Source organism: Plutella xylostella, chromosome 30, assembly GCF_932276165.1.
Source record: "Plutella xylostella chromosome 30, ilPluXylo3.1, whole genome shotgun sequence".
In the NCBI taxonomy this organism is placed as follows: Eukaryota; Metazoa; Arthropoda; class Insecta; order Lepidoptera; family Plutellidae; genus Plutella; species Plutella xylostella.
Genome location: NC_064010.1, coordinates 1,516,019 through 1,534,543, shown reverse-complemented (window position 1 = coordinate 1,534,543; position 18,525 = coordinate 1,516,019). Strand labels below are relative to the sequence as shown.

General features: G+C 37.2%; 4 protein-coding genes across 5 annotated transcripts in view; 2 read left to right on the top strand and 2 right to left on the bottom strand.

Annotated features, from left to right (window-relative positions):
- The first annotated feature begins 411 nt into the window (after positions 1-411).
- On the top strand, positions 412-9,284 carry LOC105391108 (NADH-ubiquinone oxidoreductase 49 kDa subunit). 2 transcript variants are annotated; one of them, XM_048632118.1, is made up of 12 exons: positions 412-569; positions 1,622-1,740; positions 2,329-2,438; positions 3,132-3,333; positions 4,107-4,219; positions 4,775-4,849; positions 5,169-5,263; positions 5,677-5,745; positions 6,016-6,135; positions 6,675-6,804; positions 7,528-7,673; positions 8,846-9,284. In XM_048632118.1, the coding sequence occupies exons 1-12, from the start codon at positions 475-477 to the stop codon at positions 8,973-8,975; spliced, it is 1,404 nt and encodes a 467-aa protein (XP_048488075.1). In that variant the 5' UTR covers positions 412-474; the 3' UTR covers positions 8,976-9,284. The 2 variants fall into 2 exon arrangements, with proteins under 2 accessions (XP_048488075.1, XP_048488074.1); XM_048632117.1 differs by lacking the exon at positions 4,775-4,849 and having other exon boundaries at positions 4,107-4,294.
- A 2,347-nt stretch (positions 9,285-11,631) lies between these two features.
- Positions 11,632-13,826, top strand: LOC105391101 (ubiquitin-fold modifier-conjugating enzyme 1). The gene is made up of 4 exons (XM_011562513.3): positions 11,632-11,863; positions 12,114-12,245; positions 12,762-12,929; positions 13,523-13,826. The coding sequence occupies exons 1-4, from the start codon at positions 11,741-11,743 to the stop codon at positions 13,607-13,609; spliced, it is 510 nt and encodes a 169-aa protein (XP_011560815.3). The 5' UTR covers positions 11,632-11,740; the 3' UTR covers positions 13,610-13,826.
- A 248-nt stretch (positions 13,827-14,074) lies between these two features.
- Positions 14,075-16,675, bottom strand: LOC105391102. The gene has a single exon (XM_011562514.3). It carries the CDS (start codon positions 16,345-16,347, stop codon positions 14,131-14,133), a length of 2,217 nt encoding a protein of 738 aa, XP_011560816.3. The 5' UTR covers positions 16,348-16,675; the 3' UTR covers positions 14,075-14,130.
- Positions 16,676-17,290: 615 nt separating this feature from the next.
- The window catches only part of LOC105391103 (fatty acyl-CoA reductase wat), a 29,952-nt gene continuing 28,717 nt past the window's right edge, over positions 17,291-18,525 (bottom strand). The window contains exon 10 of the mRNA XM_038121644.2: positions 17,291-18,354. Coding sequence (XP_037977572.2) covers positions 18,003-18,354 — 352 coding nt within the window. The 3' untranslated portion in view covers positions 17,291-18,002. The remainder of the gene's footprint in view (positions 18,355-18,525) is intronic.

Genomic DNA, 18,525 nt, shown 5'->3' with positions numbered 1-18,525 from the left:
ACGGCATAAACCCGGCGGTTCTAAAACCGTTGGAACGCCAGCTGTGACGAGAGCTCTACGGACGATGTCGTTGATGGCTTGATGCCGGGAGAGCCTCCCCGCGCTGCGAACACAAATATATATACACATTACACATGGGAGGCTAAAATAGTAGGTCAAATGTGTAAAATGTACGCTAATGGCAACACTGCATTCAGTCATTCAGTGAATTCTTTCGTTCATTCTTGCAGCTGTCAATTTTGTGTTTTTAAAGTTAGTGATGTACTTAAAGTTATAGTTAATAACGAGATATTTATAAAAATCTTATCATACCTGGTAACACTAGCCGTTAGTGTTTCAAAATCAACTTTGAATTACAGTAGTTTTGTTGCGTTTGGTTTTAGCAATATTATTTTTATAGATTTATGTCATTTTGACATCTGAGCTTACCTTTCTTCTTTAAATTAGTAGAAACGAAACGCAGTCCCGTGAAAAATGGCCTCTCTTCTAAATGTTTGGCTGCGAAAATCCGCAAACTTTGGGCAAACAGCCGCCCTTTTAAAGAATTTACCAGCTGTGCAAAATGTTAAGTAAGTGCTAGTAAGCATACCTACTGAAAAAATGCATTTAAAGTGGTTTTGTTTATTAATATAATTATGTAATATTTGAGGTTAATACGTTTCAATTTTATTCCAAGTTCCATAAATCTTCCTTTGTACCCCACTTAGCAGCTTTTATGATTAGCAATATAAATGAAGAATCATTTCCTTGATTAAAATACTCCACACCTTACTTAACTCCAAATAAACACAAAAACATAGGTGGCAGCTCAATAGTAAACACTTATATTGTGAAGGGAAAAAAATACTTCTAACGCTTCTGTACTGCCTGTTGGTTGGTGCTAGGCTAGCTTTTCTCTAACAAGCAATACAACAGAACACAGATTAAACTTTATTGCAAAATTAGATTATGATTCCTTTCCTCCACACACTTCAATAAGTTAGCAGACTGGGTTCAGCTGTTATTTGGCAGCATCTCTGCATGTAGTCAAGCAATCCTATGGGGCAATTCCTGTAACATCCTAAAAAATTTGAGAAATAAAAAATCTATTGTGTTTGATATTCCAATGGGTCGTAGGAATGTGGTTTTAGTCGCCAGTAGAGCATCTCAATAATATATAGCAATTTTATTGACACAACATCAAAGAACCAAAGACTATGTACAGTTTCAGCTGTTTCGGTGTCCATTTTCAATATGTGAATACTGTCAGTCATTTACAGATTCAAATCTGAGTGACTAAGTGAGGAAGGCCCAGGATCGAGTGTTGTGGCGCTCCTTGGGAGAGGCCTATGTCCAGCAGTGGATGATTATTGGCTGATGATGAAGTGCTAATTTCTCCATAGTCAGTTATCTAACCAACAGGGATTGATTTATAAATTAAATGTCATCTCCATATAAATTTCATGACAGATGTGTCAAAAGTCAACCACTACTCCCTGGTTATGCTCTAACCGACTGGAGAAATGGGCACTAATCCTTTCAATGACAAACCCTACTCCAACATTAGTCTCAGCGACCTATATTCTATTAAAAAGACAGATTTAAATAATCTTTCCTATTATTTATTTATTATTACTTCCAGCTCCAACCGCCACGCGCACCGCTGGTTCCCGGACCAGGACTACATGAAGCAGTTCGAGGGGGTCGTCATCTTCCCCGACGAGAAGATCAATGCTCTGATGAAGCGAGTGCCCACCAGCGGTATGTTTCCAGCTATAGTTGTAGTTGTATTATACAATACATATCACTTGTTTATCGTATGCATGGAATAAAAATGTTCCACCCATACAATCTTGACTCCAAATTGCCCCAAATTATTAAAACATTTACTTTAAAAATTGAACCTGAGCACTTAAATGTACTTCAATATTGCAGAGGCATCATTAAGCTTTTCCTTTTAAGAGTGTTATTTCTCACAAGTGTAATTTGGTGAATGTATGGCCATACTTTAATTCTCAGTGTCCATGTTTCTGCACTGGCACTTCATCACCTGCCCATCTTAACCCTCTTTAAAATACTCAACCTTACCAAATTCATTGAAGATCCGAAATTTAAAGCAGTTTTATTAGCTTGAGGTTCTTAAAAAAAACATATTTAGGATGAAAAAATCTTACTTACTAATATTAAAATGCGAAAGTTTGTGAGTGTGTTTGTTAATGGGTTAGCTGACACCCTGGATTAACATATAGGCTACTTTTTATCACTAAATTCCCATAGGTTTTTTTTTTAGGTTGTAGTGAAGCTTGCGGGAACAGCTAGTAATTTATAAACATTGTATTCTTGTTACAGGCATGATCACGCCCTCTGAGAAGCAAGTGCGGAACATGATCCTGAACTTCGGTCCTCAGCACCCCGCCGCCCACGGAGTGCTGCGGCTCGTGCTGGAGCTTGATGGAGAGGTAAGCAAGAGAGAGACAAGAATTTTAAATTTCATTGATTTGGGAGAGGTAATACCAGCATATTAGATTTAATTTGGCTAGTTGCAAAGTTTCTGTTGCCCGACTACCTTAAAAAGTTTTCCCGTTGAAATTCTAGGATGAAGGGTAGCCTATAGATTGTATTAGTGCAGGTTAATGTAGCTTCCTACATTTGGAACATTATAATTGCTATAGCCAGTTTCCTTCCAGCTGTAGTAAGTTGAGGCCCTGACTTAACTCTTACCTAGGCTACCTAGTTTATCCCGAAATTCTGGAAAAACCTTTTATGGCGTAGCGAAACTCGCCGGCTACAATTAGTTTTCCATAAATCTTTATGTAACTGTTGTATGTATGTCATGGTAAAATAGTACAAACATACATTTGAGCTACTTTTACACTGAGGCCCGACCCGACATAATGTGCTTACTTCAAGCTTCAAGGAAGTTCTATGTATATTCGACATTTAACATAAACCATTCTCTTACCCTTTCTTTATAGGTTTATAGCATGCCTCAGTACGTACAAGTAAAAATATTTAAGTATTAAAATAAAATATAAGTATTACATGTTTATACAGTGGTTTATAGCTGAAAATTATGCACTAGACGACCTGTAGACGGACCTAGACGACAGTATTAAATATCTAAAACTAAATTATTTATCTCTCCCCAACAGACGGTCCGAGCAGCCGACCCCCACATCGGTCTCCTCCACCGAGGCACAGAGAAGCTCATAGAATACAAGACATACACCCAGGCCCTACCCTACTTCGACCGTCTGGACTATGTGTCTATGATGTGCAACGAGCAGTGTTACTCGCTGGCTGTGGAGAAGCTGCTGAATATCGATATACCGCTGCGGGCCAAGTATATTAGAAGTGAGTGTTTTGTACTATGTATTTGACTAGCAAATGCTGTCGACTCAAGTCGCTAGCGTTATTCGATAGCAATTTGTATGACATCTTGATCAGCGTCCCTGTGGGTAACGTTAGAAACTAATAGACGCTACAAATTCCAGTGGCTTGCCTATCGAATTACTATAGACTTATGAAGACAACATTCGTGATCGCACCTCTGTTTGTTATAACGTTATGACATGTACTTAACGTTACTTTATAAACGCTATATTTACGCTTATCAGACTGGCCAATCCTTTCACAATCCCTAGTGTAGTGTGTTTACCACCGCCACGATGATAAAAAGACACAAGAAGTATAAAGATGATACACTCAAACAGGAATGAAAGGTGTGAAAGAAGTAAGATGACATTTCATCTGTTTGTTATAGAATATACACGTCCTGCTCACTGGACCACCAGAAATTGACTCTAATCTGACTAACCACCATAGAATAACGAGACTTGTACTTGTTATTCTATGCTAACCACTTACTATTCTGCAGACATTTGAGCCATATCTATAGGTGTAAGTTTGCATATTGCAAGCAAATCTAAGTAAAGAAAATGTTTGCGGATTCGTACATACAAACTAACACCTCTAGTGGTCACCATAATGAAACAGATGACAGTTGACGCAAGCAGCTGTCATCTGCAATGAAAACAAAATGCATACACCTACGTAAGCGTGAATTATCGAAACTTAGCGAAGATCTCTTGCGATTCAGCCTTAAATATATTTTCCCTCTCCCTCAGCCCTCTTCGCCGAAATAACCCGCATCCTGAACCACATAATGGCGGTGGGCACGCACGCGCTGGACGTGGGCGCGCTCACGCCGTTCTTCTGGCTGTTCGAGGAGAGAGAGAAGATGATGGAGTTCTACGAGCGCGTGAGCGGCGCGCGCATGCACGCCGCCTACATCCGCCCCGGGGGGGTTTCATTGGTAAGTACCTAGTTCCAGAAAGTTCCGCTAGATGGCGCTTTTTGAGTACTTTAAGAAATGGGCGATAGATGGCGCTGTTTGATAGTTCGCAAAACGCGTGCTAGATGGCGCTATTAAGAAGCTGGCGAAGCGTGAGTTAGATGGCGCTTTATATGCGAAGCATATAAAAAATGGTGCGTTAACCACCATACAGAAAGGGATCTTATCAGCAAGATTCCATTCATTAACTCTTTATGCGAAGCAATATAAGAGTGTGGTGTGTTAAATACTACACAGAGTGGGATTTTGTCAGTGAGATTCCATTCATTCCGCGCCCTATATGCGAAGCATATAAAAGAATGCGGTATGTTAAATAGTAGAGTGAGATTCCATCAGATAAATTTCATTCATTTCGGACCTACTACTCAAAGCGCACTGATAAACCCCCACCCTCATCCCTCGCTCACGCCGTTCTTCTGGCTGTTCGAGGAGCGCGAGAAGATGATGGAGTTCTACGAGCGCGTGAGCGGCGCGCGCATGCACGCCGCCTACATCCGCCCCGGCGGGGTTTCATTAGTGAGTAGTGTGCGGGAGAGACGCTAGATGGCGCTTTTTGAGTAGTTCGCGAAATGGCGAATAGATGGCGCTGTTTGATAGTTCGCGAAACGACCGATAGCGGCCCTGGGGAGTGTCTTTAGTAAGTGGTGTGCGAGACTAACGCTAGATGGTAAGAATTTTTTTCTTCTTTTTTTGTAATTTTATTCATGGATATCTAACAGTATTGGAACGAAATTTGTTCAGAATGACGAGCCGCGACACCTCTTCTGCAATCCCCTGTACCTATATTTCATCCCCAGGACATACCCTTTATTAATTAATCATTTTTTTTCCCAAGGACATGCCCCTCGGTCTGATGGACGACATCTACGAGTTCTCGTCCAAGTTCGCCGAGCGCCTGGACGAAGTGGAGGACGTGTTGACCACGAACAGGTACAGATAAAGGCTTAAACTATTAACAAACTTACAGAGACCTTAGCATAAATTTTCATCGTGAACGTGGAGTAAAATTCATCGAGTAATTTTGTATGATAATAACAACAGCGCCCCAGGTGGTCGGTAACAGAACTAAAATTTTCCTTCAAAATTCATCTAGTAATTTTACTTATGCTACGGGCTCAGTCCATTTATAAAGTCATGACAATAAAGAGTGCGATTTTGCAAAGACTTTATCATTGTCAGTTATTTACTTACATTACAGATCGAATTTATAGGCAAAAGTCCGCAATATAGAAATAAAATTAATAACGAAAAACGGTAAAATAAAATAACGTGCTATTGTTTGGAATTTAAATAGCACATTTACATTATATGCTAAATGCTTAAATGCCCATTTTTACCAACAGGATCTGGGTGCAGAGGACCAAGGATATCGGCATCGTTAGTGCTGAAGACGCTCTTAATTATGGATTCAGGTAAGAAGAAATGTAAATTATTTGCCACGCAGAAAATAAGAAATACAGGAAATATAAAATGTCTTTAGATTATGTATTGTAATGGTGACGCTTACAGGATAGGCAGAGGGGTGACGCAGTCACATAGAGTCGCCTTAATATTTTATTTCAGCATCCCCGTAATAAGATTAGCCTCAAGCCCTAGTGTAGAGTCGGCTTGTGTCGAAGTTTTTGTAACCCTTAATTTCCATGTAAACCTGCTTTTCTTTATATAAATATTTCCCCCCACAGCGGCGTGATGCTCCGAGGCTCCGGCATCAAGTGGGACCTGCGCAAGACGCAGCCGTACGACGCCTACCACCTGGTGGAATTCGACGTGCCCATCGGGACCAAGGGGGACTGCTACGACAGGTGGGGGACTTACACTTTCATATTGTCTATTTCCTATCTATGTGTTTGTCTGGAAGAGATTACTTTTAGTAATAAGGCCGCCGATTGTACTATTTCTTTTCTATGTTTGTGAAACTGTTTCTGTTTGTTTGCAATAAAGAGTATTTTATCTTTATCTTTAGAGTTTTTCAAACACGCAGTCAGCTAAATGGATGAGTAATCCACCGCCACCGCCTATAGTTCACTTCATGCCCTTTCTACCGTCCTGAATCTGTCAGTTTAGTATCTGAGATTAAAAAACAGACTTTAGTCCAGGTCTATGGTGAGGTGCATATTAAATATGAAATCTGTCAATCCAAAAGGGAAGCCGGTGGCAATGGTATTGTTACACCATGCATCAAATTCAAAGACCTTCAATTTACAATAAGGTTAAAATTTACTTTAAAACACGAGTTTCGACTCGTAAACCTATTTTAAAGTGTCAAAAAGCGCTATGTATTTGGGGGTTATATACAGACAGAATTTCTTAGTGGAATAACACAACTTATTTTCTTCTTCAGATACCTGTGCCGCGTAGAAGAGATGCGTCAGTCGCTCCGCATCATAGACCAGTGCCTCAACAAGATGCCGGCCGGGGAAGTGAAGACTGACGATGCTAAACTGACCCCACCCAGCAGGGAGGAGATGAAGGTAATTTAGCCCTTATTTTTAAAGCAATAAGAGATAATAAGTCGTGAGGAACTGAAGGTAATATTGCCTTTATTGTCTAAGCAATACTTAATGAATAGTATATGGAATTCAAGCATGAAGAACTGTAGTCACTGTAGGTCTTATTCTGTATGTAAATAAGAGATATACATAGGTAAGTGCCTCAACAAGATGCCGGCCGGTGAAGTCAAGACTGATGATGCTAAACTGACCCCACCCAGCAGGGAGGAGATGAAGGTAAGTACACATAATCTTCACGCTTGACAGGCGTTTTGGAGATAAGTAACAATCAAGTTTTAAGTGGAATTCAAACGAGATGAAGTCGTGAGGTTAGGAAGGTTATGTCTATGTAGTTACTAAGAGATATAAATTAACATGATTGTAGTGTCTGAACCTTTTATGAAGTAAAACAGGAATCTAAGTTATCAGCACTCCGGCTTGATGGTTTGACAGCTCGCCAAAGGTGCTGGTAAAGATTGGATGAGAAAAACTATAGATGGCATCCACTGGCGTTATTTGGGAAAGGCCTACGTCCAGCAGACTTCTATAGGCTAAAGAAGAAGTTATCATAAAAATTCCACAAGTCTAATACTAATAATATCTACATGTTGGCTTCAGCCCCTTGCACACCTTCCAAATGTCCCGATAGTCCCGAGATGGTAACGACACAATAGGTATAATAATAATTTCCTCTCTCTATTCCAGTCCTCAATGGAGGCCCTGATCCACCACTTCAAGCTCTTCACCCAGGGCTACCAGGTGCCGCCCGGCAGCACCTACACCGCCATCGAGGCGCCCAAGGGAGAGTTCGGCGTCTACCTCGTGTCTGACGGCAGCTCTAAGCCTTACAGGTGTGCTATGTGTAGAAATGAATTCAGTTATCACGGGCTAACGTGGCAATTCGATACTATTTTCGGAACTAAACAAACATATAGAAAAAGAACAGCGCCAACGTAGTCACTTTTGGAACTAACAAATTTGCCTTACATTTTGACAGTGACAGTTGACGGTTCCCAACGTAAACGGAGGTTAGAAAATCTTGTAATCGCTGCACTGTATACTAGGGTATTCTTTGTTAATGCAAACTGTAGAAGACAAAAGGCCTATGCCCAGTAGAGGGACACAGTTATGGCTACACAAAAATAGATAACTTGTAGAGGGTACAGTAATGTACCCTGGGCAGCACCTACACCGCCATCGAGGCGCCCAAGGGAGAGTTCGGGGTGTACCTCGTGTCTGATGGCAGCTCCAAGCCTTACAGGTCTGTGCTATGTGTAGATATGGATTTAGAAAACAGTACCCTAAAAAGGTATCGTTTTCTGGCTCACAAAATGTGAAAAAAAAACTTTTGACAGGAGATCTTTGCAACTGAAAGAAGAAAACGTAATATTTTTATTGTTAGGTATTTAAAATATAGGTAAATCTGTATGCTAGAGGTAGTTATTCTATATTTATGCAAACTGTAGAAGACAGAAGGCCTATGCCCAGTAGAGTGACACAGTTATGGCTACACAAAAATAGATAACTTGTAGAGGGTACAGTAAAGTGCCCTGGGCAGCACCTACACCGCCATCGAGGCGCCCAAGGGAGAATTCGGGGTGTACCTCGTGTCTGACGGCAGCTCTAAGCCTTACAGGTTTGCTATTTGTAGATATGGATTTAGTTATCGCCGGCTAACGTGGCAATTCGATACTATTTTCGGAACGAAACAAACATATGGAAAAAGAACAGCGCCAACTTAGTCACGCAAACATCTGTCAGATCCATACAACTTACGTCAGATTTGACAGCGAAACAGCGGATTTTCAATTGCTAATATTCCGTTATGGAAGCCCACATCTCTAGTGTTTGTCACCGACATGCTAAGAAGAAGATCGCTATATCTACCGAAAACAGTATGGCAGAATCATTGTTTCATCTACCCTCTCTAGACTAAAGATAGAACTGGACTATGGTCGGAGTATAAGTCGTTTTTTAATAAAAGGGATCATGTTTTGTGCTCATACAAATGTTTCCTCCACAGATGCAAGATCAAGGCCCCCGGCTTCGCTCACCTCGCGGCGCTAGAGAAGATCGGAAAGAACTCTATGCTGGCAGATATCGTCGCAATCATCGGAACTCTGGACGTTGTGTTCGGAGAAATCGATCGATAAACCTGGCACAATGACAGAGCTATCCTAGCCACGGTGGAGTTTTAAACAGTGTTGCCAGCCTGAAAAAATAAATTCACGGTTATTGTTCCGAGAACTTTAAAATAAATAACGTTGTTTCTTGATAATTTTAATGAGATTGTAGTTTAAACGCTACTGCTGATATTTCTTTCTGATACTGTTTAAAATTACAGCCTTATTAATAAGCAAAATATCTACGAACATACAAGATCCATCAATACAGTATAATGTAGAAATGTAAATTTTCTTTTTTATTTAATAAGGGTAATAAAATAAATTATTATTAGTAAATTGACTTTGGTTATTTCAGGAGATAGACCAAAAAATTAAGCTTTTTCAGCCTATAGCAGATAACTGCTGGACGTAGCCCTCTCCCAAAGCAGGCCACTGGATAAAATTCATGCGAATAGCTTGCCACATCCAATTTTTCAGCCACATTTCGCAAGTTGTCATCCCTTCTAACCGGGCGTCCTACACTATGTTTGCCTAGTCGCGTCCTCCACTCCATAACACCTAAACGAAGACCGAGATCGTTATTTTCCGAGAGATGGTTTGGTTATTTCAGTATTTAATTTCATTATCTACTTTGCATTCGTAGAAAAAAAACAAACATCTTATTAACATGGCCTATGCATGGGAAGCACAGGACTGCGGCGCAGTGCTCGCACGGCAAAGATTCGATTCAGTCGACACAGCTTAAAGATTCGATACAGCTTGGCTAGAAAGAGTAGAAATTATTAATATTTTTAGTATAGGGGCACCACTTTTCTTATTACATGGCCATCCAGTAGCTTTCCCGTAGCCGTGAATAGTGCTACCAGCTCATAACATACAGGGTGTCCCAAAAGTCAACGTCATCCCTTAAAGGGCTGATAGGTCAGCTCATGAGAGGCCAGAATATCACAATATGACCTTAGTAAAAACTCGATAATTTTCGAGATATTGACACTTTTATAAATTTGCTGAAAATCGACACCTTGGATCAGTTTTTTGCGTGCCGCCGGTACAAAAATCCATATTGTTAGAATTTGTTTGGTGTTGCATCACCCTGTATAGCCCTGCTATTGATCGAAGTCAAAAAAAATATCGAGTAATGCTGTATGTTTAAAAAAAACACGGTTTTCAAAGTCATAAAAGGTAATCGTATTTTTTTATAAACAACTTTGACTCTACATACTGTAAAAAAATTATACCACGCAAACCTGGCACCTTATTTGAAAAGATAGCTCATTTAATGCAGTTTCCAAAATGGTATAAAACGTTGCTATTGTTTCAATTAACAAAAAAGTTATTGCTATTTTAGTACAAAACGACCTCGATGTAAAATTGTGTGAAGGAAATTTATCTGACTAAATTTATTAAGGGTAAGTCATGTTGTAATGAGTAAAAGCAAAATAGGTGGTGGGGTCAGCCGTGGCAACATAGATGACGCAAAAATAGCTAAGAAAAAACTTACAAGACTCTTATAAAAAATATTTTGCGTTTTTTACACCTTATTTAAAAAACAAACATTTATTGACTCTTATTTTTATTTCTCAAAATTATAACACCACATTATTATATTAAGTACATAATCAGCAAAAAATAATACTCATTGATGGTCATAATCATAATTTCGAGAGTTTGGTTTTGTTTAACAATAACTTTAAAATAAATAACAAGTAATTAGAGATAATGTTAATGACAAACTGATCTGTCCCTTTTTTGGATACTGTGGGTGTATAATGTACATGTGTAAGCGTTTTACTTGTACAATATCACACATTAGCACTACTCAGGAATGTACGTTACCATGCACTACATTTATGGGGAATGTGGAGTTGCTATAGTCCACTTTTTTCGAGAAAGATACTCAAAATGCGTTTTTTTTATTAACTGTGACAACGTTGTCTCTTTTCCCACTCCCGGCTACACCACCTATTTTACTTTTACTTATTCCAACATGACTTACCCTTAATAAATTCAGTCAGATAAATTTCCTTCAAACAATTTTACATTGAGGTCGTTTTGTACTAAAATAGGAATAACTTTTTTGTTAATTGAAACAATAGCAACGTTTTATACCATTTTGGAAACTGCATTAAATGAGCTATCTTTTCAAATAAGGTGCCAGGTTTGCGTGGTATAATTTTTTTACAGTATGTAGAGTCAAAGTTGTTTATAAAAAAAATACGATTACCTTTTATGACTTTGAAAACCGTGTTTTTTTTAAACATACAGCATTACTCGATAATTTTTTTGACTGCGATCAATAGCAGGGCTATACAGGATGATGCAACACCAAACAAATTCTAACAATATGGATTTTTGTACCGGCGGCACGCAAAAAACTGATCCAAGGTGTCGATTTTCAGCAAATTTATAAAAGTGTCAATATCTCGAAAATTATCGAGTTTTTACTAAGGTCATATTGTGATATTCTGGCCTCTCATGAGCTGACCTATCAGCCCTTTAAGGGATGACGTTGACTTTTGGGACACCCTGTATATTTATTCCGCTTCGACACCGCAATAATGTGATGAATACAAAAAGAAAATATAACGTTGCTATTATCTTTAGAACGTTATATCATTTTATTTCTACTCTGTTAAACGTGCAGTATCCTGTGTGCATTGACACGTCGACGTCACGTCACCACTGACACATGTCATTTTGTGTTTCGATTTCAAAGTGTAAATAGCAGAAAGTTTAAATTTTGCTAAATTAAACAGGAAAATAATGAAAAGTATTTGATATTAGGCACAAACATGGTTGACGAAAGCACTAGGAAGACTTTAAGCAGCATTCCATTGCTACAAACGAAAGCTGGACCCAGGGAAAAAGATCTTTGGGTCAACAGACTGAAAGAAGAATATCAGGCTTTGATCAAGGTAAACTTCTTATTTTTTTTATTAAATCTAGTTATTAGGGGTTATAAGACTACTAATAAACAAAGAAAAATTGCTTATTTTGCGAGATTAAACCAGAAAACTGTAGTTTATAATAGGTTAGGTTAACTTGTAAACAAAGTAAAAAAACACATTTAATTGCCTAATATAACAATCTTTGTAGATTACTATGTGATGAAGTTAGCATAATTGAACTCTCTCTTCAAGTTCCAATTTCTATTTCATATTCCAGTATGTCCAGAACAACAAGTCAGCAGACAACGACTGGTTCCGTCTTGAGTCGGACAAGACAGGCACACGCTGGTTCGGAAAGTGCTGGTACGTGCACAACCTGCTCAAGTACGAGTTTGATGTGGAATTTGATGTGAGTGAACTATTTTAACACAGAATTGTAATCAGCATTGTCAGCCTGTAATATAGTCTAAAGTGTGCAAATGTTGGATGTTGACATAGAAATTGAGGTGTACCACCCATATCAACTAGAGTCCAAAATATTCGGGATTTGCACACAGTTTGGTATAGGCTTCTTTGAAGGGGCAACAATCTGTCTTTTATTCGATATCTGAGCCTATTCAGAATTTCCTTACCTTTTTTTAACCATGGCTCATAACTCATAACACAACTCTTAATTAATTAACTTTCTGCCAGATAAAATATGTTATGGGTAAATTTTTAGTTGTGTATGTATGACTCTGAAATGAAGGTTGGTTTTCATTTATGAAACTAAGTAGCTGTATGAAGGAAGCAGATGATAGCTCTCTTGTAGGGAATATTAAAGACTGATGATTATTTATCTTATAAATACCTTTTGTTGTTTCTTGTATCTAATAAATATTGAAAAAATCTTTCTATATCTAAACTTGTCTCTTTCTTTCTCCAGATACCTATAACATACCCAACAACGGCACCTGAGATAGCCCTACCAGGCCTTGATGGTAAAACGGCTAAGATGTACCGAGGTGGGAAGATCTGTCTGACGGACCACTTCAAGCCGCTGTGGGCTAGGAACGTACCGCGGTTCGGTATCGCACACGCTATGGCACTTGGGGTATGTATTTATTTATGATTTAATATGTACAATACCTACATTCATTCTTACTTGCCACAAAAAGTAAACAATCTTTGTGGGTGTTTTTATTTTAATTTATTTAAAAACTAGGTTTTAAAATAAAACATAAGAATTAATTAGATACTAGCAATAATGGTTACCTTTGTAATGAAACCATTTATGTGTGGAGGTGGTGTGGGTGTAGATTGATTATAAAGACACACTAAGATTGTTTTCCTCTTAAGCAAAGTATGTAAAAATGCACTGAGATTTAAAAACAATATTATGGTTGTTCCTTAATACAACATAACAAGAACTATTGACAGACCTATCAAGATAGCATGAGTCTGTTGCCATTTTCATATGCGGAACAAGCAGTAGCTTAAGTGGATTTGCAAGCCATTCAGATTTTTGTGACTTCTGGGAATTTTATAAATGAGCTAGGAATTTCATTTTGTGATCATTATCATTACACAATGCATAAATTTAATCATCAATTAGGCTTGTATACCTATTTGGGAAGTAATTCCCAAATAGGTATACAAGCCAACGCCTGTAAAAGGCGTGAACATTTTTTTAAATCTTTGTTTTAGTTGGGGCCATGGCTTGCAGTAGAAATTCCGGACTTGATAGAAAAAGGCGTCATACAATACCAGGAAAAAACTGACGAAGCTAAATAACACAAGATTAAACATAAATGATAAATATAGGTATGATATTTACACAGATACTTATGAAATATTTAAAAAATCCAACCTGTATATCCTAAAAGCGAGATGTAATTAACTAATTACTTTTACCTTATTGCTTTTGCTGATTGAGGTGATAATATCGTACATTGTACATAATTTTTGTATCAAAATGACCTTCACAAAATATATTTTATCGTTTGAAGAACATATTTATTTATTATAAATTATAGGATAAATTTTTTATATCCCTGCAATACCTTGGCGATGTAAAAAACTCATAAACTTAGGCAAATATCATACATATAATGAAACGCTGAATGCTGTGGTCCTCAGACATTCACACCGATTCAGATTCGAACTCTGGGTGTTAAAGTGTTGAAGGAAAAACTATCTTTTGTACAAAATGTTAGTAAATTTCAGTTGATCGTAAGATGTCAAATAAAAACCACTCCATACAAAATATTACTGTAATAAATAAACTAATTTATACACCTACAAAACTAAAACTATCACATTGAAGTTCTGCAATCGCTGATGGTTTGTATTTCCCGCATACTGTCATTGATGCTGGAAGAAAACAAAGAATTCTGGGACATGTGTAGCAGTTCCAGATTCAATCTTTCCTTGGATTTTTGAGTGCCCGGTTCCGAAGATGGACCTGTTTTAACTTTTCTTCTAAACATGGAAGATATTACACTTCGCATTCTGCTCTTCGACGTTTTGCTAGTCGTCAGCATTGAAGAAGATTCAGTCAAAGATAATTTGGATATGTTGCTTGCATCACACGCTAGAACCAAACCTTTTCCAGATAAGTATTCGTCTATTGAATCGTTTGAGAAGTAAGCTTGGGTTGCTTTTTCTGATATGGATTCTTCTGTTTTCGGATTTAAAGAGAGAGGTAAGGTGTTTTCTGATTCCGTTAAGCAAGCTTGCACACTGGTATTGCTGTAATTGTAACATTTGATGACTTCTTCTGAGTATAAACCTTTTTTTAAACTCGTTTCACCATCGTTTTTGAGTTTACATCTATTGCATGTAACGTGTGGTTTCTCGCTAGCATTTGTTAATGTTATTTCATTATCTTGTTCTATTTGGTCTTGTGGTTTTGAAGATTCTTTTAGCTTATCGGGTGTTCCGATATAATTTATACATTTCTCTTCAAATTTGCTTTTAGCATCGTCAAAGCTAGTTTCAGCAATCACTTCTGCATTGAATTTATGTTGATTCCAATTTCGTCTGTTGAGGCATTTAGATAGAATGTCGTCTGATAGACTCTTTTTCACTGAATATGGCTTGTTTAATTCTTTTTGTATCGCCTTGTACGATTGAATTTTATGGTTTACATTCGATGATTCGCTGTTATATTTATAATCAGTTGTTTCTGAATCTCCGTTGCTAGGAGTTATTAAAGGGGTATTAACTGTTACGTGTTGTTGTGTGTAACAATTATCCTCCCCTTCCATATTTTGCCCTTCCTTAGTCAAAGAACTCGTAAGAAAACATATAAAGCCGCATTGGATAATCACTATAGTTACTAGTATCATTATTATACAGCGTATTCGTGACCGACGTTTTACTTTTTTTTCTTCTTCTTCTTCATTTTCTCCATCATTATCTTTTTCATCATTTTTAACCTTTTTATCATCATCATCGTCACTATCTTTATTTTGAACCTTTTTACCATCGTCATCATCACTATCTTTATTTTTAACCTTTTTATCATCGTCATCATCACTATCTTTATTTTTAACCTTTTTCTCATCGTCATCGTAACTATCATCATCACCATCATCGTCTTTAACTTTTTTGCGTTTGTTGGAACGAAACAAGGATAAAATAGATGTAAGGTTCACTTTCTTTAACTGTTCCAAGTAAGTTCTAAATGGTGATTCTGTTACAGCGTGCCGATAGATCTTTGTCGAGCGTACATTATTATCTTTCATGTTATAGTAAATCACGCTGTTGATATCCACATCATCCTCAGTGGGAATTGCAGTAGGAGCTTCGATAGGAGTGAATCCAGAATTGTACATAAACGTTAGGAAATCTAAATCGTCCTCCGATACAAGTGTAGCACTATGGCAATCGTTTGATACAGGATCGTAAACTACGTTTGGCGTATCTGATTCTTGACTTGGAATGCAAGCGGGTACTTCTTTACACTGTCTCACTTCTCTATTAGGAAAAGATTTCATGCCATTATAGTAAACATCACAATCGACCATCTCGCAATCATTTAAAGGGTCCTCATCATCATTAGCACATTGAATAGCTTCATCAAAATCACCATCCATTAAAAACTTATCGTTCGTATCAAAGTTTATTACCACACGTCTAATACCAATAGTCTCACCTTGGCTTTTAGATTCTATCATCGCACTGCAATTTCCTTTACGATTGTACAGATTGATTAGTGGCGCGACTAACGTGAGTTTTTTTGCTGTTCCACTTGGAATGTGCTCACTTAATCCGAAAGCATCTATAACTTGGCAGTTGACTTCGTTATTGCCACTTAAACAACAGCTCTCCGGGACGAATTCCACATCATAATCATCAACATCCGAAGTGTTATTCAGTAAAACATATAGCTGAAGGCCAGCAGAATTTTCAGTTACAGGACCCAAACCTTTTTCAGTAACTATTAGATGGCTAGCAACGGTAACCGCAGCCGTGTATAAAAGGAATACAAATCTTAAACTATGTAAATTGTCGTAAAAATAAAGCATCTGGTTAAATCGCCTACAAAAAACATTCTTCAGTCAGAACTGTCAGTCATCGGCTCCTTTATGGTTTAGTTTAATCTTTTAATGTCTCGAGCAAAGATAATTTCGATTTTTACAGGAATATTATTATTCTGAAGTAAATATGATTTGGGCCTTCGTAGGAGCGTAGGAGAGTTGTCTTTTTATAAACAAGCGTTTAGAACTGGCAATAGTCCTCTTGAAAGAAGCGCCTCAACATTCGGTTCCTCGACTATTTTGTCTGTAGTGTGTGTCTTCTCTCGAGAAGTCATAAAAGATAAAGATAAAATACTCTTTATTGCACACAAAAAGAAACAGTATTACAAACATGAACAGAAAATAAATAGCACAATCGGCGGCCTTATTACTAAAAGTAATCTCTTCCAGGCAACCAAATTCGAAAAAGGGTAGCGTGTGAAAATAAGAGATATTTATAAACTACATTAATATAAAGTATAAACGATATGTAAATACCTACATATAATAATACATAAAACCTACATAGTTAATAATAAATATATACCTATATATCCTATAATAATACATAAATATTATTAAAAAAGTCATATACATCACCTACAGCCATTTTTTGTCACGATAGTATAAGATAGGGTAGGAGCGGTGGTAGCCACGTCCAGTAAGCGCCCGCTTCTTACGACGGAGATGCGGGTTCAAATCTCGGCCGTGGCATGTACAAATGAGTTATTTTGTTCAAAGTATCCCTACCATAATCGCTCTTACGGTGAAGGAAAACATCGATAGGAAACGTGAACATGTATGTGCACCACTCGGTGGGAAATTAGGCAGGATAGACCTTCACTTATACCTTATAGGTGTATGCCTAAGATTCCATCGTAGTGAGCCAAGCTTATGCCGCGCGCTTTTACCTTTATTTCGGGACTTTGTGATCAATAGAAAAAACAAAAAATACAATAATAAAATGATTTATTATATCATAGGTTAAATATTACCTACAGATAACTTAAGAAACTACATTTGACTTCAACTTTTGATACAAAATATTTAACTTACATACTTATCGTACTTATACCAAAAATTTATTACAATGATTCACAATTGATAACTTAAGTACTTAGTCACTATTTAATATAAATAAATTGAGCGATTAATATCATACAATAACATCTTACTCCTATCAAAATAGCCAGATCTCTTTTTACATTTTAAATAGATAGATTGTGATATTAAAAAGTATTGAAAAGTTTCCAAAATATACTTACAAAGATAATTGTAAAATATAAGTACAGAAACTAGTAGGTACTAAAGTAGAGAAGAAAATTAATGAAAGATCAGCATTAACATAAAAAACAATAAATAAGATTGACTTTTTGTAACATACAGACCAGTCCCTTTAAATTCTATTTATTTACAACATTTAAACAACTTATTTTACTTACGTAATTTGAATCACCTTCAAACAATTTATTCAGTAAGCCTGTCTGTTAAAACAATTCAATTCAGTAGATATTATTAGCAATTAGGTAAATTTACCTACCTAATCGAAAACCAAACATAATTTATTTCTAAAATGCAAATTTGAAACGATGACACTTACAAAACTAACTTCCTCGTGCTAACATAAAACCCACATTTATACACATTCAATTCTGTACACTAACTTAAAATCCTAGAACAGAACTAAAGATACCCCATAATAGCCGTAAGACAATAAAACCAAGAACAGTGCAGACAAAGTAGTGAATGTATTTTAACCTATAATGCTTAGTGATTCCTTGGGGAACAGTCTCGATAGGGTCTTTCAGCAAATAGGTCCTAATACCCCTGACGTAAGTGTTGAAATATTCGTTCCATTCAACACCAGACATGTCGAAGTCGAAGATGTGTTTGTCAGCCTCATTTAGTTCCTTGTATAAGTTTTGGACATTGTTGTTGTAGAATTTCCACTCTTTGGTCGAGAAGTAGGAGAGGACTTCGGAGAATTTGGAGATTTTCGTGTACGCTTTCTTTAACCTGTTGAAGATAAAAGAGAAATTAATAATAAAGCGAAAGATCGAAAGCAGTAAGTCCATCTAAAGTTACTGAACATGTGATTAAAAAAGCTCATTATTTACCTAACTGAGAATAAAATAACAGAACAGAATCACAAAAAAATATATGTCTTGAGGACAGATTGTGGCGCTC